The following is a 24,968-nucleotide window of genomic DNA, read 5'->3' as shown; positions in this document are numbered from 1 at the left end:
ATGAGTGGAAAACAAGGTTAAGAGCCCTGGTTTAATGTTAAGCTGAATGGTACTAGCAAGTTTTTGTTGTGGTTTAAAAGCGGTTTGCTTTATTTGTTGTTATTTTGTGTTCCTGTGGAGGGGTGGTGCCCATGCCACAGTGCCATTTCCCCACTACCCTCCTTCCTCCCCCTCCAGTCTTAAGAGAGGGCAGGGTACCCTACCCTGTGGGAAGTCCAAGGCCCTCCCTCTTCCATCCAGACCTAGGAAGTTGTGCATCCAAATAGACTAGGGTCTCAAAAAGCCAGTACATGCAGTAGAAACAAGTCCCAGTGTCATTATCAATGGCTTCTCAGTCAGCCCCCATTTGTCAGCCACATTCAGAGAGTTCGGTTTGATAACATGCTCGTTCAGTCCCAGTCCAGCTGGATTTGGTGAGCTCCCATTAGATCGGGCACACTGCCTCAGTGGGTGGACCAACCACTCGTGGTCCTGACTGCCTTGCTCATCTTCTCCCTTCTTCTGTTCTTCAACTGGACCTTGGGAGCTCAGTCCATTGCTCTGATGTGGGTCTTTGTCTCTATCTCCATCCATCGCCAGACGAAGATTCTATGGTTATATTAGAGATATTCATCAATGTGACTATGGGACAAGGCCAGTTCAGGCACCCTCTCCTCTTCTGTCCAAGGACCTAGCTGGGGACATCTCTGTGGATACCTGGAATCCTCTCTAGAGCCAAGTCTCTTGCCAACCCTAAAATGGTTCCCTTAATGAAGATATCTTCTTCCCTATTCCTATATCCGCCCTTCCTCCATCTCAACCCCCCCCACTGCCTCAAGCTCTCCCCAATTCTCCTCTTCTCCCTTCTCTCTTCCCCTTCTCTCCTTCCCCCCACTCCCATGCTGTACTGAACAGAGAATTCTCAACAGAAGAAATTCGAATGGCCAAAAGATACTTAAGGTCATGTTCAACTTCCTTAGTGATCAGGGAAATGCAAATCAAAACAACTTTGAGATACTATCTTACACCTGTCAAAATGGCTAAAATCAAAAACACCAATGATAACTTATGCTGGAGAGGATGTGGAGTAAGGGGAACACTCATCCATTGCTGGTGGGAATGCAAACTTGTGCAACCACTTTGGAAATCAGTGTGACGGTTTGTCACTGGTTCTATCCCCTCGGCATTTCTGCATTAATTATTCCTCAGATTGTAAGTTTGGTCCTATAACTAGCTTGCTTTGTATGCTTTTGGCTTTAGGGTCTCATGAAGGAAAGGTTCTTTTTTTTTTTTTTGGTTTTAGATGAAGTTAATTACTACAGAGATACTAGAGAGAGCTCCTGTGTACCCCACCTGTCCCCTATTCCTGCTACCTTGTAGTGCTATGATGCACCTGTGACAAACAGTGAATCAGTATTGCTACCTTGTTATAACTGGAGGCTGGACTGTGCTCTTCAGCTGGTTCCTAGTGTTCAGTTGTGATTGTGGGATCCATGTAAGCTGTCACACTCTGTTTTGTCCTCACTCCTGTTCAGGCTCCTCCTGGACGTGACAGCGTTTTGTATTTTCCTTTTTTTGATGGCCTTGGTAGTTCTGAGGAGTAGCCGTTTAGGCAACTGTCCTTCAGTTGGGAATTATCTGGTGTTTTCTCATGGTGAGGCTGTGGTCATGGACTTTTGACTAGAAGATGTCAATGATACAGTATCTTAGTTACTCTTCTGCTGTGAAAACCAACACTACAACCAAAAGCCACTAGGGGAGGAAAACATTCATTGTCGCTCCTTTAGGGAAGCTAAGACAGAAACTTAAGCAGGGCAGGAACCTGGAGGCAGGAGCTGATGCAGAGACCATGAAGGAGTTTGCTGCTTATTGCCTTGCTCCATATGACTTGCTCAGCCTGCTTTCTTTTTTTTTTAAAATTTTAATTTTTTAGCTTTTGTTGATTCTTTGTGGATTTCACAGCATGTGTTCTGATTCCACTCATCTCCCATCCCCTTGCGTCCACCCTCTGCTCTTGTAACCCCCCCCCCCCCGCAAAAAAACACATTTGAAAGAAAAATCAAAACCCAGACAAAACAAAGAAACAAAACCAAACAAATGAGGGAGGGAGAGAGGGAGGGAGGGAGGGAGGGAGGGAGGGAGGGAGGGAGAGAGAGAGAGAGAGAGAAGAATCTTGTCCTAGAAGCTGTAGTGTGAGTTTACTCTTTAGTTTGTTTATCTTTAATCTGCTTTTCTATAAACCTAGGAGCACCAGCCCAGGGATGGCATCACCCACAATAGACTGGTCCCTCCCCATCCATCAGTAATTAAGAAAATGTCCTACATGCCTGTCTACAGCCTGGTCTTATGGAGCGATATTTTCAGTTGAAGTTCCCTCCTCCCAGATGACTCTAGAGGTGTCAAGGTGACATTGAACTAGCCAGCACATTCAGTGACACTTTTGTCACATGATATCAAGAGTATTGCACTTTTGATCAGACATTTTGTAGTTGATATTAACTTTGGTCACTTAATTCGAGACCCACACCACGAGAGGGAGCCCATGCCTGACACTGCCTGGAGGGCCAGGACCCAGAGGCTGGAGAGCCCAGAGACCTAGGGTAGAACCAAACACGACTGGCAAAAATTAAAAAAAATATATTAAAAAAGGTCAGTGAATTGATTCCTAATGATATTCTGCTAAACTCCTACCACCTTTACCCCAGCACATCTTGAAGGTAGGACAAATTGTGTGTTGAAGGTTTTGTGGCTGGGTTAATGTCTCAGTCCCTCCACTGGAAGTCTTATCTGATTACAGAAGATGACTGGTTCAGGCTCTGTATCCCTCATTGCTAGGAGTCTTCACTAGGGTCCTCATTGTTTCAAGGAGTTTCCACTGCACTAGGTTTCCACATTGCCTTAAAATGCCCCCAATTCCAGGAGTCTTTCTCAGGACTCTCCAACTCTCAAGCCTACCTGATCCCTCCTGTTCCCATCCCCACCTGCTGCCAGTCCACCTGTAAAGTCTGTCTCCCCTTCCCAGAAAGATCCATGCGTCCTCCCTTGAGCCTGCCTTGTTACTTAGCCTCTCTGGATCCATGGATTTAGCATGATTGTCCTTTACGTAACAGCTAATAAGTGTAAGTGAGTACATTCCATATTTGTCTTTCTAAGTCTGGGTTACCTCACTCAGGGTGATCTTTTTCTAGTCCTCTCCATTTGCCTACAAATTTCATGATGTCATTCTTAGGCAACCGAATAATACTCCTTTGTATAAATATACCACCTTTTCTTTATCCATTCTTTAGTTGAGGCACATCTAGGTTGTTTCCAGCTTATGGCTATTATGAATATGATAAAGCTGTTATGAACCCTTTACTCTGAGGTAATGTCTGTCTTTGATATTGAGGTGTGTTTCTTGTATATAGCAGAAGGATGGATTCTGTTTTTAGATCCATTCTGTTTTTATATGTCTTTTTATTGGGGAATTGAGTCCATTGATATTGAGAGATCAATGATGGACTAATTGGTCCATTGGACTAATGACCAATGATGGTTAATTCCTATTATTTTGTAATGGGTGTTGATTGCGTGTGTGTGTGCACGTGTGCTTTCCTTCTTTTGGTTTTGCTGGTGTGAGATTATTTATTTCCTGTGTTTTCATTGGTGTAGTTAACCTCCTTGGGTTGGAGTTTTCTTTCTAATATCTTCTGTAGGGTTGGATTTGTAGATAGATTGTTTAAATTTGACTTTATCCTGGAAGATCTTGTTTTCTCCATTTATGGTGATTGAAGGTTTTGTTGGGTATAATATTTTGGGCTGGCATCTGTGGTCTCTTAGAATTAATTGATTTTGGCGGGCCCAGCCTGCTGTGGTTGGTGCCACCCTTGGGCAGGTGGTCCTGGCAGCTGACGGTCTTTAAGTTCTCTGAGTGTTGCTGGTATTGAGTACACAGTAGAAGGCGGAAGAAGGAAAGAATCCAGTGGCAGTGACAGGCACACTTAGAAGACATGAGGCAGGCACATTCAGATTTTTTTTTCTCAAATCTCTTTATTTTGGAGCCCCCCTTTATGGCAGGTTTTCTGCTCAAGGCTGATGTTCTCTGGAACATCCGCCTGAGTTCTCAGAGACACAAAAGAGACTCTTAAGGGATTCTAAATCCAGTCAAGTTGACAGTTAACACCAGCAGCAATCACACCTGGGCCTCAGTGGTTTCAGAATGCCGATTTCAATATATGACCAGAATTGAGAACTGCAAGTAACAAAAGTGACCCAGATACATTGCCATTCTCAGTTGTGCTGCACCAGCTGGATTATGCTGGATATGATACTTAATGGTTACACTTTTTAAATTGATAGCCCGAAGAGTATTAGTCCCTGCCTTACAAGGCTATTGCGAGGAATGGATAAAGCATCAACTACACCGTAAAAACAGAAACAAAATGGGGCACTGAGGCAAAAATGACCAAGGGACAGCATGGAACTAACTATGGAGAGTTTAGCAGATGGCTATGTTTTCAGAAAAGTCCTGTGTTCTCTCTTGTAACTGAAGTAGCTTATTTTGATTTTTGATCTTACTTTTAAACTATTGAGAGAAGTGAGTTTTTGTATTTACGAAGTCTTTATGTTTGTGGATTAGCTTGCTGTACTTGGGTTAGCTTCACAGAGAACACATGAAAAAGGGGGGGAAGTATGATAAAGATTGAACCTGGATATAATATATGCTTTCTCTAACATTTTTAAAAGCAAAAAACCTTAGCTATTATAAAAACATTTTTTTCAGAGGAATTATCTGCATCCGGCTGAGAATATTTTGCCAAACTGCAGCCCCCACACAAGCTTTGGAAAGCCAAGATATTTAAGCCTACAAAGTAAAGTGGAAGCTCAACCCTTACTCTGGTCTGATGTAATCCTGTAACCGCAGAATGGTTTGTCGCCTAGCACTGACAGTGACTCAGTAGACCTTGTATATGTTTTAAAAAACTGTTGTTAAGTTGATGCAGTTATGAAAGTTCCAGTAAATTATAATATTATAAGCAAAACATTCAACACTTTAATACTTATTCTTGAATGTGGTTCAAGGACATTTATGAAGAAGCCAGATTGAAAAGTAAAAGTCTGGATTATTATAGAATTTTTAAAAGAGGGGCAGCTAATTATTTAGAGTCTCTAAAATGGGATTGCTAGGCCTAGTGTTGGCCTATAATTTCAGTTATTCAGGAATCTGAGGCTGGAAGCTTAGTTCAGGGGCTGTCAGGGCTAGAGAGTGAGTCCAAGGCGAACTGGAGTAATTTAATAAGAATCTTTCTCTTGTCTCAAAAAAAAAATAGTCTTTTGACATCTTTAATCAGTTTCTAAAATCAAAGGAGTCCCTTATGAGATTAAAAATAATTTGTTTGCCCAGCCATAAATGGAGCATTTCTGTTATACCCCTCCCTTCAACGCTTTGGAACAATTGCAGAAGAGGAGGCAGAAAGACTGTGAGAGCCAGAGGTCAGGGAGGAAGGTCAGTGGTCAAGGAATGCAGCAGTGTCTTCTGGACAAGAGAGGAACCGCTGCTCTCACGTACTCATACTCGCAGACTCTCCTCATCTGCACGAGATCAGGGCAGTTAGCATTCCACTGTGGAGCATAGCTGAGGGCAGTTGACAGCTTCCGGGAAGACCACTCTACAGATGTGGTACTTGGTAGGTCACCTGGGTCCCAGTGGATAGCCCATCACCATAAATATTCGGGCGACACAACTTGGACACAATGAGTTATTAAGAAATAAACAAATAAAAACTAAAACGAAACCAAAACAACACAAAATTTAAAAAAAAAAGGACAGGAAGTTTGAAGGAAGTAGAGATTGGATCTAGAAGGAATTAGGAGTTAAGGGGTATCAATTTGACCAAAATATATTGTATGTATGTATGAGATTCTTAAAGAATTAATACAAACATTGTATTTAAATGAACATAATTGGTAAGAGTAGCGATTGATATAATTTGCATTTTTAAAGGCATTTTGTTGTTGTTTTTTGTTTTGTTTTTCAAGAAAGGGTTTGTCTGCTTGTCCCTGGCTGTCCTAGAACTTGCTCTGTAGACCAGGCTGGCCTCGAACTCAGAGATCTGCCTGCCTCTGCCTACTGAGTGCTGGGATTAAATGTGTGAAGCACCATTGCCTATCTAAAGGCATGTTTTAAAAACACATTTAATTTTATTAAATTTAAAGATGCTGTCAGTGCTGACATGAAGCTTATCTTGGCTAACCCCATTGGCAATTTTGTTTTCAAAAAGTAAAGTTTATTCCAGTGAGTTTAATTATTCTTTAAAACAATTTATTATTAAAAATTAAAAGTTAACCATTTAGTTTATCTTTTATTCCATTCCCACTCCTCTAAACCTATTAAAATCTGCTCCGATTAAATTACAAGCATTTTATTGTAACAAAAAGATAAAATGGCTGTTACAGACATTGACTTTATATGCTTGGATTGCTGGAGGAGCAAGAGTTTAAAAATATGGGTTACTTGAGGCTTTCTCTCAAAAACCACAATAAATAAGCAAAACAGACAAAGTCTTTGCCTATACAAACACGGACACTCCTCATTTGCCTTACTAGCCATTAATTACACATTTCAGTTTTATTTTCTGAAACAAGCCTAGAGAACATCTTCCTTTCTCTTTTCTTCCTTACCCCTCTCTCTTTTTTATTAGTAATTTTTGGGACCTTTTGTTTATAGTAATTAAAATAAAAACCTAAACTCTTGTGCTGTTTCACAGCATGCTTTTTTGAAAGTTTTGATTTTCTCAGAAAATAATGCCCTGTGAGATGTCTCGATAAATTAAGAGTAGTTTTAGCCAGATTAAAGAATTAAGATTAGTAACAGTGCTTTAACCATTTAGATTCACGTCATGTTTATTAATGTTCAGCAAGGCATGTCTAGAAATCTGAGTGTAGTGTTTAGAAAAGCAAATCAAAAACTAATTTTATCTATCAAGTTTCGTATGAGGAGACTTTGTCTTTGGGAGATTTGTGCTTGTATGTAAGTAGAAAACATTGTGTCATGAAACTCCATGACCCTGTCACCCGGCTTCTGTCCTGTCTTGTCTCCTATCCACTTGTTGCCTGCTGGATTATTTTGAGTCAAATCCCAAACATGCCATTTCTTCTATAAATATTTTGCTATGGTACTTTAAAAAGTATCCTTTTCAAATTATAACCCCGAATACTGCTTTGTTCTCTGAAATACACTAGCAGCTGTTCCATTGTCCCTTTAAATAGCTCGTCATTGCTCAGATTTCTAATTGTTTGAACCAAGATCTATACAATGTGATTGATTATTACCTTTTCTAGTATCTTTTAACTTAGATGTTTTAGATGTTTTCGCCATTTTTTTCTTTGCAATTTATGGTTTAAAAAACAAGATAATTAATCCTATAAAATTGTAACAGAATAAAACTCATCCTATAAAACTGGATTTTTGCTAACCATATCTGTCATGGTATAATTTAGCACATTTATTTGTTTCTCTGAGTGTTATATAAGTTGTTTGGTTTATATGTATGTCTTAATATTTTATCTTCTGGTTCAAAATCACACAAAAAATAACTTCCTCTCTTCCCTCACTAGAGATTTGAGTTATGTAAAATGGCTATTCTAAGAACTTTATTTAGGCAATTTGTATAATATGTGACATAGATTAGAATTTACATTATTAATTCTTGTAGAAAAGTGAGATGTTTGTGTGTGTATGTGTGTACAGTATACTTGTCATTTATTAAAACAGTTTTATTTACTTAGCCCCTGTGACCTCACTATTTTAAAAATATAGCTGTACCATATGGTCTTGGAATAAATTACGTTAGTCCATCAAGAAACATGAATTGTATAAAATGTAGTTTATGTTAAACAACAACTAGATAATCAATAAGCTGGCAGTTGAAGGACTGAAGAACTAGATACTATAATGGGAAATGTATTATGTTTAATCTGCAATCTTTTTAATAATGTATATAATGTATTCATACTATAAATGAGAGATGTAAAATTACAAGTTTTATCTTAAGAGTAAATAGGAGGATATAAGGTTAGCTCAATTAATTAAATATTTAGACTCATAAAAATTTACTGTATAAGTTATATATGGATAATTATGTTTTAAAACATAATTGAGTTTTGATAAAATACCTCTTACCCTAAAATAGAACCTAATTTGATCTTTCTTTGGTGATTCAGAAGCACTTAAGGGACAGTATAAGGCCTTGGAATTATTTTTGCCAACCTTCTCATTATGCTGTAGCTGCATAGAAGAATTGGTTGATGCTGACTTCCAGAGGAATGTGAGGTCTCAGGGACTTTGTCTTAATTAAGAAATGGTAGTTCTAGAGAGTCACATTAGTAGATTCTAAGAACCGTTATGGAACTGCACATTTATGTGTGACTGCATAAATAGAAGTGTGTTTACCTGGGTGTATTGATATACATAGTACTGTAAAATAAATAATGTATATTGTTAAACACATGTACATATATATTGGCTTGTGACATGTGCAGCCATTACCGCTAAGTAAGGAAGCTGCAAATGGAAGGAATTTCATCAAAATTTACCAAGAGGAAATTGGCTCCCAGACTTAATGATTTTGGCTGGAGAAGATAGTGGTCCTGGCACAGTGTACTCTCTATTTCCTTGTGAGAGCTCCAAGGCGAAGAATAAGCTACATAGAGGCAGATGCTTGGTAGTTTTCTGGAAGCACAATTATAAGGTTTATGAAAAACAGGAAGACCAACATGCAGTTTTTGTGAACTGGAAAATGATTTAATGTGCTGTTTTGTATCCTTCAGGTCTCATCTACTGAACCATGATGTTTCATTTTGTTTTGATAATTTTTTGCATTTTTATTTTACGTGTGCTAGCCTTGGAAAATAAGTTGTATCTTTGAAAGCTTGAAAGGTACTGTTTTTAAGATGGCCTAAATTTTTATTGATTGATGACTGTAATTACTCATATTGCAGTATTGTATTTTCAAAATTACTGTTCAGTATTCTTTTGCCAACTTCTGCTCATAGTCACCAGATAAAGTTGGCTCAAGTGATTCAGTATCTTTATTGACCCTTAAAAATTCTTGAATTCTTTAATATATCAAGTTTAGTTTAAATAAATTGTAGTGATTATTTTTTGAAAATAATTAAGTGTGTAAGTTGTAAAATCCAGGCTATTTAACACAACTTTTGCACGCAGATGAGTAAGCTACTGTTTCTATTCTCAGATACTTTTTGAAGCAGTGTCATTGAAGGAAAGGGGGACTTTGTAACTCTTACCCAGAAAGTCAGTCACTCATGGTGACCATGACTGGGTTCTCTGTTTCACTGTTATTCACAAAGAAAGCCTAACTTTTCTTTCTGTTGTATTTTGCAAACATAAAACTAACAAACATCCCCTGCCTGTAACATAAATGAAGGAACCATGGGAGGAACTAAGTCATCTCTTTAGGAATGTCCTAAAATCTTAACCACAGGGGTTGTAAACTCAGACATCAGTAGGGGCCAGTCAGGTCACCAGATGAGGGAGGAAGGTGATCCAACAGCTGTGAGAATTAGTGGGGACTGTGACCTGTCAAAGTGTGTCTGCCATGTGTAAAGATCTTCAAATAAAAATTCTGTGCAGGTCAAAGAAAGCATGCCTGCAGGCTACAGCTGTCAATTTATAAAATGCTTTGTGATTCTTTAATATTATTTGAGCCATCACAAATATATTTGAGTAAAATGATGATGATTTAAAATTAAATACAAATAAATATGACCAGTTTAAGAATGATCACACCATAGGTGGTGCTTTTTCCCCTGAGGCATAGATGCTATTAAACCCCAAATGCTAGGGTCCCAGGAGAGGCCTGGAAGATTCCATGTCCAGGCAGAAGAGGGGAAGAGGTACTAAATTTAGCAAAATAAAGAGCTATTAGAGAAGCAGAAGCCAGCAAGAGTAGGATTTGCTCTCTCTTCCTCTGGACAGGCTCTCATATAGGCGATGCTGGCCTTGAACTTGCTACATAGGCGTAGTTGACCTTCAACTGACTTCCTGCTTCTGCCTCTCGAATACTGGGATTGTATATGCTATCATGTCTGGCTTTTCCATTGTTGAAATATATCATGCCCACTTCCCTCCCTTCCCCCAGGTTTAGGTAGCCCTGGATTCCAGGAGTTAATACTTTTTAGAAGCCTTTGGTTGTGAGAGACATTGTCTATTCACAAATTCTCTTACTTCCTGAAAAACATGTGGGACAAGTAGCAGAAAAGTCTGGAAAGGAGAGTACAGTCTCATACAGTGAAGTTGTCTGAGTGTCTAAGGAATCATTGTAAAATAGTTGAGCCTTTTACAACAGTTTGTTACAAAGTTGCTTAAAATTTCCACCTTGCTATTAAATGCCAGACTATGGCTCAGAAACACAGAATAGATTCTGTATCATCCTGGGATCATTGAATCCATGTTTTAATGGTAGGACCTATGAGCCTGTTTTGAAAGATACCTCCACATTGTTCTGAAAACACCCAAGGCTATCCAACTGACTTCAAGATGGCAGGTTGTTTTGGTTAGTGAAGACTGAGGTGACTCCCTTGACTACCGAATTTTCCTGCTTCTACAATACTTGCTGTGATTAGTAGCATGGAGCATAACCGATGTACCTGGCAGAGATTGTTTTAAAACGAGAAATGGTGGTTGTTGAGAACAGGAGGCCTATTCTGTTTGATTGGTCGTGGATTGATGGTAATGGACATTGGTAGCTTGGAATGGGAAAGCCTGCGTAAGATCTCTGAAGCACTTAATTGGCTTGGGTAAATGTGTAATTGTCCATGACAGTATTGGACAGAGGCTTCTCTTTGAAGATTCACAGATTTGAAAGAACTGGTGAGGTATGGGTTTGGGGTTTGGTGAGGGCTGACTAGTTTGAAGAAGTGACAGTTGATTAAACAGTGCTCACTATGCACTGCTAAGTTGATGTATGGTTTGAGTGCAGTCACCGTGGCTGCTTTGTGGGGCCCATTTGAAGTCTCCAGAGAGAGATTGTTTGCAGAAGATAGGAAGGTTTTCTGCTCCAAGGCACACATTCCCAGCTTGGCAAGTAGCCAGCATTCATGTGATACCACAAGACGGCTTGTACGTGCTGGATGTGCTCCAGTCTAGTAGAGCAAAGGTAAAAATATCTGCTGGGTAAAGGACCATGAAGTCAGTGTAGACCTCTCCAAGCTTTGTGCTCAAGCAGAGCTATCTGCAGATTGTTATATATGACCCCAAGTTACATGCCAGCAATCAAAGTGTCTTTATCTGGTCTCAACCAGTTCATTCTTTACACTCTTTAGTGGGTCTCTTGGCTCCTTTGGAAGTCTTTATTACCCACCAAACAAATACCGTCTTGATGTTTGAAGAACTCTAGGATTGGAAACATCTTAGCTACCTATTTCAAATATATTTTAATTTAAATTCACTAAATGAGTCATACTTTATAAAAGCATAGCTTTCTGTTATTCTTCTTTCCTTTCATTTATTTTCCCCATAACAGAAATGATTATAATCGTTGGAAGGTTGGTGAAAATATGTCCATCTTTTTTGTGGATTTACTGCCCTGAGAATGGAAGAAGATCCTCAGGTTTTGTCTCTGGTGGAGAACATGAGTACCTAAAGTGACTCTGCTCTCAGGTTAAAGGCTTTTCACTAGTTACATGGCTGGGTAAGAGTTTCTCTGCCTCTCCCTCGCTCCCAGAGAAGGCAGAATGGCAGTTTCAGTATTAGTGTATCTGTTCTTGCCTTCCCGTTCTTCCTCTTCCTCCTTTAATATCTGCTCCTATTCTTTTAAAGTAATAGAAACCTAGTGTAGAATCCTGGTTCAAATTGTCTTAAAACAGCAAAGGGCTCCATCGGCTCTTAGGATTCTAAGAGACTGCTGTTGGACTCAAGATAGTGTTGGTCTTGTGACCAAAATAATGTCACTGAAGAACCTGGTTTTCTTTCATTTCATTTCTTCTTTGCTTCACCTTTATTCCCCATAAGCACATATTTCTTCAGTTGTCCTGCTTCTGTGGATATAAGTTACTCCAGCTCCTGCTCTTTCTCCCACTGTGGGAGGAGGGCACGCCTTCATTTCTCAGTGGTGCTGCTCACATCACCGCTTTCTTACTTAGTGTGACTGAGACTGAATTAGTCACTGAGGCTGGGTGCATAGGAAATATTTGGGATGGAGAGTCAGCACTCATAGGGTTTTATCTTATAGTTCTTATTCCAGACCCATGGCTGAGAATGGTGAGGGGTAGCTTCTTAAGGAAATTTGGGTGGGGGTTAGTAGAAGGAGGGAGAATTGGTGTTGGGCATCAAACAATGGGCGGAAACTTATTGTATGTTTGTGTCATAACCATCAAATGGACTGAGGTCTAATGGCTAGAGTTTTTTTGTAAATTAATTTTATGTTTACATGCATGCTTCAGTGTATGTATGTACATCATATGTATACATGAGTAAGGGTTATAGTTTTAAAGAGAAAACGAAAGACAACGCAAGCTCTTACAACTTGTGCAGTATTTGTGTCTTCCTTAGTTAAGTACCTGCTTTATATTGCTTTCTTTTTCTCTGTAGTTGCATGTTCCTGTTAAAACAAAAAGAACTCAGATTGCTTCCTTTTAGGTAATTCCTCCTGTTTATACACACAAGCTATGTGACCAGGTCATTGTCGCCTGGGAAAGTCTGTACTTGGGATTTGGATAAAGAGAGGGGTCAAATTAAGGCAAATGCTTTAGGTATTGAACTCTGGATCTCTAAGTTCAAGGTGAGGACAACTAGAATAAGTCACTCCAGCACCGGGACTGGTCTAGCTCGGAAGTCATGTAGGGCAGAGGCCAGAAAGCAGGTGTCTGACTGCAGATGTCTCCATGGTTATAAATAACAGCCTGCTTGAGGCTGTTGCTTTTTGTCCTGTTACGTGCTGCGCACTGTTGCAAAGTCTCCATGAAAGAGCCAGAAAGACTTACTCCATCCTGATACTCTTGCCATCAGAGAACAGTTAGGAACCCTCTCATTTATGAACACTCATTACCCCACAGACTCACTAAGCTTGAAGGGTCTTTCTTTGGGATTTAAATAATTGGCTCCGCATTAGAAACTGGCAATTAAAATTGGGAATTTTCCGCTTCTGAAATTCTGAAGACATTTCCTAATGAAAAGTGAAACACAAAGTGTTTGCTTTAACTGAGCGATTGCAGTTAATTTCTTGTAAAGAAACACAGAAGCACACATTAATTTAAAATAAGCTCACACTGTTGTTTCTTGTAGTACAGCCAGGAAAAGCAGTAACAAGCTGTCTCCTTCAGAATCACATCCCTGGATGATATTCGAGCAACCTGGAAGATTCAGTACGTCCCCAGGAAAAACATTTGGAGTCAAGCTGCAGTCGCATTTCTAGTTCTCTCTCTGCCCCTGCAGGCTGGCCCACAGGTCTGAGCAGCATGGATGGGGCAGTGTGTGGCCTTAGCAGCTAGGTGAATGGCAGCGGCACGTGTGTCAGAGCCTCAACCAGTCTGTGCTGGAAAATTAAAGTTTATTTTTCCCAATGTTGAGGATTCGTTAATCAAATTTTACAGTGATTTTTTTTGACATTAAATGTAACATCAATATTAATTTGTATTTTCTCTGAGAAACAGGTATAAAATGAGCGTTTTGGTCTTGACCAGATCTTATACTTAAAAGATAGCACCTTAAAATTGTGTGGGAAAAGGTACTCCTGTAGAAGAAATGGGCTTCACTCCTCCTCAGTCTGGTACTCCATCTAAGGTGCTTCTGTCACATTCAGGAACGTTAGTGCGTTCATGCTGTGCTCTCACATGTAGGGAAGATGGCTGCCCTCTCGGTTGTAGAATGTCTGTGGAAGGCTGCTGTTAGGCCTCTACCCATCCCCAGGGGCATGCTTGCCTTTGTCTTCACTCCTGTGCCACTTGACAGAGCTTCTAAGAGAGAGGGGGGTTGGAGCAAGAGGTGCTCTCAGAAACTTCTTCCCTCTGTGCCCTGCCACCCTTGTTTCTTCCCCTCCGTTATGAAGGAAGAAATGCAAGCTAAGAAGCAAACTGCTGTGTGGGACCCAGTTGAACTGCAGATTCAGTGTGGGACGGGGCTGTGTCCTTGTTCCCTTCTTTTAAGGGCCGCAGAGAGGTGGTTCGACAGCAACTTCTGATGTTCAAGAAGGGACAATACAGGTTTTGAATTTTCTGAGTCGGGCCACAGGTACAATTCTGGTGTCCTTTCTCATATTTTAGAATTAGGGCTTGCTTGCTCATAGAAGAAATTAAGCCAGTTTTCCAGCACTAATGGCTGATATCCTAGAATAAAACTGGGTGAGAGAGAAACTCTGGAGTTACATCATGATGTCATCTTGAGGTAGGTATTTGGAGGTACTCTAGAGTGCCCCTGGTCCTTGGAAGTTCCTCTTTTTAAGCAGGTAAGCAGGGTAAGCCTGCTAGGAGACCGCAGTCAAGTTCAGACATGCTTTCATTTTTTTGTTTTCTCTTGTACAAGATTTGTTAGTACTATCACAAAATCACATGGAAAAGTTGCTTTTCATTATTAAGATGTTTGTGTATTTTCCCCTTGATCTTGTCTTCTGGCTGTGTGTCCATAGGAAGTGGATCATGTTACACTAGGAGCCAGAAGACTTTGCTGGCTACTACTTTACCGTAAGGCCAGGGAATGGACTGATGGGTGCCATCTTGCAAGTCATTAAAAAAAAAATCCTTTTAGGGTCTGGGAAGTGAGCTTGCTGGTTAAGAGCACTTGTTGCTCTTGGAGAGCCCTCAAATTCTGTTCTAAGCATCCAACATGGTGGCTCACAACCGTCTATAATTCCAGTCCCAGGAGATCCATGCCCTCGTCTGACTTCTATAGGTGTCAGGCACCCTCATGAAGCCTAAAACACATGTAAACAAAACACTTATACACAAAAGATAATAAAATGAGCACATCCCTTTTAGAAGGAGCCTTGAACACAGACTCGGAGAGGTCAGTTTTTGGTTAAGAAGCATATCAGAACCTCGGATAGCTCTGGGCATGCAGGTTTAGAAGGTCTGGGTGCTTCCTTCACACACTGGGCAGTGGCCAGTGGCTACTGAACACAGGTCATGAACCACCTTCTTCTCCCAGTATACATTCCATTTACCTGTATCCATTCTTCTTAAGTGAGTGTTTGAGCCTAACTAGCCTTTATTCTTAGACTGCTTTTGTTATTGCACATTAATCCCTCAAATGACTTTTTATTGGTGTCTACTTAGCTATTTGTTTAGGTCTTAGAGATTTGTATATTTCTCTAATCAACTCCACTGGGCTTTTAAAGACTATTAACTAACAACTTCAAATGTCACAACAACAGTCTTGAACCTCTGATGTATTAAGCCCTGCCTACAAGAAAGTTATTAGAATATTTAAAAATAAAGCCACTAGGTGCCTGCAACCACTGCCCTGTTTGATTGCTTGCCTGGCCAATGTCTTCCACTGTGAGTGTGCTACAGGAATACACAGTCCTCTCTTCCCTTCCAAGTGTTTCATTTTGTTCTTAGTGATTGAATCTTCTCTAGAACAAAGACCCCAAATAGTAACTGTCAGTTAGCACTGCCACCAGCCTGGGATGGGATTCCAGTATTGCGGTTTGTGTTTGTTCGTTTGTTTGCAGCTGCAGGACTATGTCAATATTTTGAGAACTTTTATGTGAACAGGGAGTAAAGATGCTGTGTAGACTTGAAGCTTCTTTCTCATTGCCCCTCCTGTCATACGCACCACATCCATCTTGTGTTTAGCTAAAAGAAAGTAGGAACTTGTTGCATTTGAAGGAATTATGAAAATATATCTAAGACAATTTGATTTCTTCGTATTGATATATTTATATTTGTATGTTGAGGTATAATAGAGGTTTTCATTGCTGACCTGTAATGTGGTCTTGTGACAGATAAGCCAACAGCAGATGTAGTTCTGTTGTTATTGTGTGTATGTTCCCGCAAACAGACATTTAAACAATTCCTGCTTGTTCAGTTTCTCTTCCCTTAGAAATGAAAATGTCATTGGTCATTTCCAAAGACCACTGAGGTCACGACCTGTCACAACACGTTCCCAAAGTGTTCTGTGAGCCTTGGAATCGAAGCAGCTGGACAGGGTAGCCGGAGCAGGGGCAGAGAATTACCATCCCCATGAAATGACTGTGACTCTGCTCCATGAATAGTTTAGTATCCAAACTGAGGGAGGTGCAACTTTACATTTTATATAGTCTCAGGTGCTCTCTGTTCTTGAATATCAGCAGTACCCAACCCCACCAGCTCAGCAGTCTCTGAAAAGAGCAGCCCCGCAGCTGCACCCCATCCCAGTCCCAACTGTGTCACAGGTATTCCTGAGGGCAAATTAAATTCTTCCAAACTCTTTGCTGTCTTCTTTGACTAGAGTTGATCATTTTCTTCAGATGTATTTTGTGTTCTTCATTTTAGGATCCATCGTAGTGTTCTTTCTTGTTAGTACATATGTGACCCGAGCCTATGGTTTGCCGCCGTCTTTATTTCAGAGGTCTTCCTTGGTTCATTAGCAAAAATAAAGTAGAGCAGACTTTATGAATGGAGACACAGCTAGATCTTCCTTCTCTGTAGAGTATACCACTGCCTCCTCCCCTGACCAAAGTTTGAGCATTCTGCTGTATTTACTCCTCACGAGAATTAGAAAGCAGAGCGTCCTGTATTCTAGACATGGTTTTAAAAATATGTCTTAGTGTTCAGAAGACTTAGTCTTAGGGAGTGACTAAAACCTTTTATATTTTCTATCTCCTTTTCCCCAGATAAAGATTCCAGCATGGCTTATTTAACAAAGCAGTCATGTAGCCACAGGAGACAAATCTGTATCTAGCTTAGTATGTCTAAACCTGCACTGGTTGGCATGGTTTCCAGCGAAGTGTGTCTGAATGGTCAAGGTTAGAGACATTTCCAGGTATTGGGAGGCCGCATTTTAACAGGAAGGAGGTGTTGATTGGCATTCCTGTAATTTGAATTTAAGAGTTAGAATGAATGTCTTGAAATAAATTCAAATTACTCAGAGATGTTTGCCAGGTAATAAGATTTTTTTTAATTTATCTTATTGTGTATATATGGGCTTGTAGCTTTCTAAACCCTGAAGAGAAATGGAATAGTTTATAAAGTAGAAGTTGAGGTGACTAAAACCTTTTCTTTCTGCTTTAGTACAATAGGCAGCTTGCGTAGGCGTACTTGACTTCCCAAAAAAGCAAAACGTCATTATCTTTCCTATTTGTGTGTGGAATGATCTCTATGTAGTGCTCCATTTTCAGTTTTGGTCTGTGTTTGTTCATTCTGTCAATATTTTTAATGAGGTTTTGAATAGCTCAGAGGAATCTCAGGCTGTCGGGGTCAAGAGCTTTGTCATGCAGGACTCCGTGTTCTTCTGACCAAATCATTTTATACCGCGCCTACTTTATTGTAGGATGCCGAAGCATTTGCTCTTCCTCTTTTCGTGAGTGTCTGATTAGCCCCATCCCTCCTATCAATTAAAGGAATGCCTCATTCCTTCCCCACTGTCAGCGTAGTCTATTCAACAGAGCAGAGTACCATTGTTTCTGAGTATATGTGGGAAATCAGTTCCAAGAGATGCCATGGATCCCAAGACTTGGAGCTGCTCAATTCTTTCTATAACATACTATGGTATTTGTAGTAATATGTGCACATCATCTATATCTTACTTAGGATGCCTGCCATATAAATACTGCACAAATAGTTATATTCTTTTGCATAGAGAATAATGGATGAGGAAAAATACCAGTTCAGTACAAGTGTATTGTTTTCTAAATAGTTTTAATCTGCGGTGGGTTGAATCTATGAATGCTGAAACCATGGATACCGAGGGCATTGACCTTGATGTTTGTTTGTTTGTTTCCTTTAGCTAGGGACTATGCTTAGGTCGTATTTAAAGGAATGTAGTGTAGTTTGATGGTTCTACAATGGGTCTGCAGATCCCTGGGGACCCTTCAGAAATCTGTGGCATCAGACTATTTTCAGGACCTTGTGAAGATGCTACCATGTCCCCTTTTATTGTGCCGGTTTGCACTTACTCTGTAGAAGCATTGGTGAGCACCCTTGATACCTCAGTCAAGGAAGGCCATGGCTTCAGCTGGCTAGGTTGTCAGGTAGCTGCTGTAGTCCTCACTGCTTTACAGTCTCAGTTTGATAAAGAACTTGCTTTCTTCACTGTCTAGACCAGTGGCTGATGCATAACAGGAGGGAACACACTCGGCACATACTGTGGAAAGAATGAATGATCTTACTCGTCCTTCTTCCACTCCCTCCCTTCCGCCTCCAAATCTTGCATTTCCTAGATGTATTTCCTCTTGTGTCTTCTCCTATCCTATCCTTTCCCAGATTGGCCCATACTGTTATGTTTCTATTTCTGTGAAATGCTGTTGTTTGCGGAGCATTTGTTTACATCTGGTGTTATGGATGCAGGTGGTCTGTGGATGTGGAATTAAATTACTTTTGCATCGAATGTTGAATTACATGCTTCCTGTTAGAAACAAAGAATATAAAGGAATAGAAAACAAAATCAGTGTTTCATGGTCAAAATCAGTCTTTTAGGTGTTTTCAGTTTCCCACGTTGTCATGACCTGTTTTTTTCTTCATTATTCCTGAGTGCCCAGCCCATCAGGAATAGTCTTGCTCGAAGACTTTTATTGTTCCCTCCCTCTGCTTTGATGTGCAGTTGTGACAAGGGATTTGTATGAAATTGTTTCTTACTGGTCCTCATCTCTGACTCCTCAGAACCTTGCCTCCTGGAACCCTTCAAACCCCGAGTGCCTCCTGCTTGTGGTGAAGGAGCTGGTGCAGCAGTACCATCAGTTTCAATGCAGCCGCCTCCGCGAGAGCTCGCGCCTCATGTTTGAGTACCAGACACTCCTGGAAGAGCCTCAGTATGGAGAGAACATGGAAATTTATGCTGGGAAGAAAAACAACTGGGTAAGTGCTGAGAGATAGGGGACGTTACTTTGTGATGAAACTAAAGACAAGATCTTTAGAATGTCCGTGTGGATTGAGCTCTTAACTCTTTCCTCAGATACATGGCTTCGGCCACCTGTGCACTTTCTCATGAGAGAACTTAATAGTGATCAGGCTTATTATTTGTAAAGAATATTATAGGAGAAGTGTGCAAAATTTGGCTACATCCCCAGTCTCCTATGTCAGAAGGCAGGGAGAGAGAGAGAGAGGACCGCCTATGCTCTACACCTCCGTGCAGGTCCTAATGTGGTTGGCAAGCATGCCTCCGTTTAAGACACTGACAGATTCCACCTTCTGCTCAGGGAGTGACCTAAGAGGGGTCAGCTGCTCTGGATGCAGCGGGTTATGGAGCCTTCATGTGCCCCCTCAAACCTTCTGGTTTTTTTTTTTTTAATTGTTAAGCGTTATATAAAATGCACATAGTATAGAATATACTGCATTTGCCTTTTAGCAGGAATAAATGGCTATCGCTGAGTAATTTTTTTCATCCAGGAAAATGCTACTCCTCCTTCTTTTTGAGTTCTTTTTGGTTTTTCAAGGCAAGGTTTCTCTGTGTAACTTTGGAGCCTTCCAAGTGCTGGGATTAAAGGCATGTGCCACCACTATCTGGCGGAAAATGCTTCCTTAATCAGTGCCTCTAAGCCCTTGTTAACAACCCTTTCCTTAAAGACAAGGTCTCCTTATATAGCTCCGAGTTACCTAGAACTTGCTGCACAGCCCAGTCGGCTTTAGCTCAGAGTCCTTTCATCTCTCCTTCCTGAGTGTTGGGGTCACAGGGGTGCCCGCCATGGCCAGCTCTAGTTGCTGCTTATAATTTCATTGCATTGCGTGATCATTTTGAGATGCAAAGCAGATTATACCCCTTCTATGCCCAGAGCTTCATATACTTCACTCCCCCACCCCAGGTAAAAGCTGCAATCCATCTCCCCAGGGATAGCATGAACTCTGGGTGCTGTGATGCCTCCTTCCTTCTGGATCTGCGTACTTTCTCTTCTACTTCATCATCCTGGGCTCCAGCCATACTGCACCTCTGCACAGTGCAAGCATATCCAGCATGCTCCTTCCCAAGGCGCTTTGCATAAGTGTCTGTGTCTGTTTTTCCCTGGGAATAGTGAGCACCCTTCCTACTTCAGATTTCTGCTAACGTATTTTCAATGATGTCCTGCCTGCCTCATTTTTTAAAATTATTTTTTGAGATAGATTTCATAAAGTTTGCACATTTTAATTGTATAAATCTATGATTATCAGTCATTTGACTGATTTCTCAGCCCCCATCATGATCTAGAATGCTTCTATCACCCTCCTGTAAGGTCCTTCATGTTCAGTGGACTGCTGATCTGAGGGCCTCAGTTAGTGCTAGCTGGTGCCTGGAACCTGCCTCTTCCTCTATAGGGCTTCTCCATGGTGGGTCTCCTAAGCTGGCAGGCGGCCTAAGCACAGCAAGCAAACAGGAGAGATGAGAGTGTATAAGCAAGACACTGGTCTTTTACAACCTAATCACTTGGCTGATGCCCATCACTTCTTATTGTATGTTAGTTCCAGCCCCCACACATGTAAGTGTGAACTCCAGGATGGCTGTGGACCACCTTGGGAAGGCTGCCATACTTAAGGCTTGTTTGTCTTTCCCTATTGGCATGCCAGGTTTCAGGGCAGGGACCGACACAGCCCACACCGGGAACAGTGCCCGCTGCATCACTGGTGTTCTGCGCATGTTTCCTGAAAGGACGAGCGAGTGAATCCTAGTGACACATAGAACACATTTACGTGTTCTTCTCTTGCTAATTTTATTAGTTTTCACCAAGCCTTTCTTTTCTTAAGTTCAATATGTTTGCCCTTGGAGTCTTTAACTTTTTCCTAAGGGATGTGATTCCAAAGTCATACAAATGAGCAATGCATTTTTAAAAATTTCAAACAAATCTTCCTGTTTGAACATACTTAACAGTTCGAAGCTTTTTCTTACTAAAAAATTCACTTAATTGTCCTCTAAGGAAAGGATGCTAAGTTTAATCCATCTTGACTTCTTGGTGAGTCTGTGTTGTCTTTAATAGTGTGAGACTCATTTTAAAGTGGGAATTACTGTTCAGTTATAATTTCTATGATTTTGTTTCTCACCTTTTGTGTGTTTCTGTGTCTGTGTGCATGTGTGTTTGTATATGTGTATATGCGAGTCTGTATGTGTGTGCATGCTTCTGTGTATGTGTGTATATGTGAGTCTGTATATGTGTGTGTGTGTGTGTACACATGCAGTTAAATGTGTCTCACTGTGTGTGTATGTGTGTGTGCGTGTGGCGGCCAGAGGCCAGATTTACGTGTTGTTTTTAGGTGCTGTCCACTTTTTTTGGGGGGAGGGGAATCCACCAGCTGCCTAGTGAGCTCCTGCGATATGCTTGTCTCTGCCTTCCAGCAGTGGGATTACAGACATAACACCCACATGCCCACATGCCTTTTATTTTTTTTAACCTTGGTTCTGAGGATTGACTTTAGATCCTTATACTTGCAAGGCCAGCTCTCTGTCCCTGGGATCCCGCCCTTTGCATATGCAGTCTGAAGTGAAATGTACTCCTTTTTTTTACAATTTCAGGATTTTTCCCATTTCTTGACTTTCCTTCACCTGTGTGTAGAAGTGTAGGTCCATTTAAAGCAGATGGTGTTGATGGCTTTTCAGAATCTTCCTAGCTGATGTCACTGATTTACTGATGACATTATGCTAGCGCTGTGTTCAACCCCTTTACTCTGATGTTGGAGTGACTCTGATCCTTTCTGACTCAGTCACTTGTATTACAGTGAGTAAAGCCCCCAAGACTACTACTAGGCAGAAGGAGTTAATGCAAGCTACAGTATTGAGGCTCAGTGATTTAGAGGAGTGAGAATATAGAAAGACATGTATCTGGACAGGAGTTAGCCTCCAAGCAAGCACTGAAGAGCTAGGATGTGGAGGTGAGCCTTGAGGGATGGACAAATGAGAGCTCGGCACCGGGTCTCAGGGATACACTGAAGGACAGCCTGCTCTCGCAGTCCCTGCTAACCCAGGGCTAGAAGATTAATATGAACTCTGCAAGAAAGAAAGAGCTTGATTTTAAATCAACATGTTTTAAATCAAGAACTGGATTAGCTTGTTACTACTGCTATAAATGCACTGTGATCTTGGGAGTGTAAGACAACCTAGCCATGGTCGCTTGGAGTCCCAGGGGTCAAGCAATGAGAATGGGTCTATCTGCCCAAGATCAAGGAATGTACAGCAGTGTGCCTGGAGGAGGCTTCAGGGGAGAACCGGCAGGCCTCCACTTGCAGACGTTTTCTCTGAGAAATCATGGGATTTCTCACGTCAAATCATGGATTTCACAGATGAATTTCTCCTCTCCCTTAGGATTTTTCCTTTGTATATGTGGTATATATGCAGGGATGTATGTGCATATGTGTACACATGAATGAGGAGGACAAAGATTGATGTGGGTGTCTTCACCTTATATATCAAGGCATGGTATCTTGCTAAACTCAAAATTTCCATGTCAGCTGGTCTAAGGCGTGAGTTTGCTCTGGGATCCACGTCTTCATGCCCTCCAGCATCTTGAGGACTATCACGAGGCTTTTCCTTCAAACCTGTCCTGTTCAGTAATTTCTTTGAAACCTGAATGAAGTCACACAAGGCACACATTTCTGTCCTGAGAACGTGGAACTTGATGCACACACTACCTTGAGGTTGAGTCCTGCTCTTCTTTACTGTCACAGTAAGGGGCTCTACTCTTAGCTGCTGTTTCCCCTTGCTGTAAAACATATATAAATGAGTTATGTCTATTGAACACAGTTTGGGGGTCAGTAATATATCTTAAGAATATCTTTTAGAGTTTGATAGTCTAATAAGTCTAACCTTGACTATCTTTTTTTAACTTGTATTGTGTATTTATATTGTTTCCAAAGATCAGTGAAACAACCTTCAGACTAGTTGTTTGCCAGTCTTAAGAATCACCCCTACCACATTGTCACAGATGAAATTAGAGTCACCTTTCCCCAGTTCTTAGCCTTTACTTCTCTGAGTGGCACTAGTCAATTTCAGATGAAACCTTATTTGTGGATAAGGAAACAGTTCCTAAGACAGGAAGGAGGATTCCCTGAGGCAGAACGACCTGATTGGACTCTGTTTAGCACAAGATGTCTACCTGTCACTTCCCAAAGACACAGGAACTGTGGGATAGCTGGCATGAGGGAGAGGAGCTCAACTCGAGTCTTGTTGGCTGGAGCCATTACCTGCATCCTCTCACATAAGAGGAGGACACACATATTCATGGGGACAGTGATGCTGTTGCTGATGCCGGGGACAGTGCCATTAAGGCAGTTGGCAGGAAGACTAACATTTTCACAGTCATAGGCCAGGTAATTTTCTATGCCTGTCCAAGAAGAGGTCTAACCAAGGACTGATGGAAAAAATTCAAACTATTCTGTTCACTTGACTGCATCTAAATGTCTCATTTACAGCTTCCAGGAAGGCATGCTGTAGAAGTTATCTCTGACGATACTACAGCGACCGCAAATCAAATATAGAGAAGTCATCGTATATGGTTGAGCAGTGATTGTGTGTGTGAATATGAGTGTGTGTTTGCACATGCACAGTTGAATTTTTCTCTCATTGTGTGTCTGTAATTTCAGTTACACAAAGACATGTTTGCTCAGTTTTGCAAAGGAAGGGCCTTTTACAGATCATAGGAGAGTCGGTTTCAGCTAGCGACAGGATTTGTGAGCCTTTGTTTCTAGAATTCCCAGTGCTTTAGAGATAAGTGCCGAGCTTCTTGTGCTAGCATTTAATGTTTCTGCAGTCCTGGGGATGAACGTGGGGCCTGTACGTTCTAGACAATCCTGCTGCCAAGTGCATCTCCAGCCTGAGTTCACCTTATTCCTTCAGGGCCTAAGGAGTGTGCAGTGGGCGCTGGGTTAAGCAGCACATCTACTCAAACTGGAACTAGAGAGAAGATGAGCATGGCTCCTATGCAAGGATGGCATGTGAATTCACGAAGCATTCCGTATTTTTTAAATGTCACAGTGAAACCCATTAGCTTGTATAATTAATATATGCTGATAGAATGTTTTTTAGAAAGAAGGTATGGTAGGCTTGAAAGCTGGAGATCATAAATAACCTTTTCTTTCCCAGGAGAACAAATTCCCTTCCTATCATGAGTCTCTTTCATGCTGACTTTGTTTCATTTCTTAGACCATTGCAGATAAACTCAAATTCATATTGTGCCTCTAGTGTGTCAGTCAACCCTTGCCAACAAACACACATGTGTGTCAGTTCTAAGGGCAGCAGTTTGAGAAAGGATAAAGTAAGGGTCATTGGAGAGGTTTTATCTTTTTTCTTTTTCTTTCTTTTAGTTTGGTCTAAAATAGTAGAATAAAATTATATTGTATAAACTAGGAGGGCAAAAGCTAAAATGTAGTATGTGGACAAAAATAGCTTGTAGTTCACTTGAGTTCAAATGCTTAATATGTAATTATTTTTTTGTTACCTTATATGGGCAAAAGTTCTTATGATTTTTTAAATCCCACATTTTATTTCTTATATTGCTTTTTAAAATACATATGTGTGTATACAAATACATACATACACATAAGCCACCAGATTTAACAAATGAAAGACTTTGAAATTACCATTTCAACTAGAGACTAACTTTTTTTTTTACTAGCTGTTAAATGTTTCTGTATTGCTAGGCAGTTTGCCTTTGAAAATGAAGACTGAAGAGGTTGAATTTGATTTACCATCTCTCCAACTTTCCCAATTTCTAGGAATCCCATGGCTCTTTTAAACTCCAGTCCCCAAATGACTTAAGTATTCCTCATGATCACAGTGGTCACTTTTGTATTCATGGCTTCCGTGGATGAGTGTTGTATATCCCGCAGGGGTTAGAAATGTTTCTCACCATGGAGGAGAGTTTCTGTGGACCATGGGTCAGTCTCCTGCTTATGTGTCCCTG

The 24,968-nt window shown here is 40.8% G+C and overlaps 1 protein-coding gene and 1 non-coding gene across 2 annotated transcripts in view; both read left to right on the top strand.

Moving 5' to 3' along the window:
* Positions 1-24,968, top strand: part of Babam2 (BRISC and BRCA1 A complex member 2) — a 362,656-nt gene that overhangs the window by 98,890 nt on the left and 238,798 nt on the right. Inside the window, exon 5 of the mRNA XM_087907383.1 lies at positions 18,772-18,966. Within this exon, the coding sequence (XP_087763509.1) occupies positions 18,772-18,966 (195 nt within the window). The remainder of the gene's footprint in view (positions 1-18,771; positions 18,967-24,968) is intronic.
* On the top strand, positions 23,924-24,028 carry LOC125398422 (U6 spliceosomal RNA). The gene has a single exon (XR_007231385.1). It is a non-coding gene; the product is annotated as a U6 spliceosomal RNA (small nuclear RNA).

The sequence above is a fragment of the Myodes glareolus genome, chromosome 6 (genome assembly GCF_982192425.1).
Source record: "Myodes glareolus chromosome 6, mMyoGla1.1, whole genome shotgun sequence".
Taxonomy (NCBI): Eukaryota; Metazoa; Chordata; class Mammalia; order Rodentia; family Cricetidae; genus Myodes; species Myodes glareolus.
This window is presented reverse-complemented; position numbering and strand designations above follow the sequence as displayed.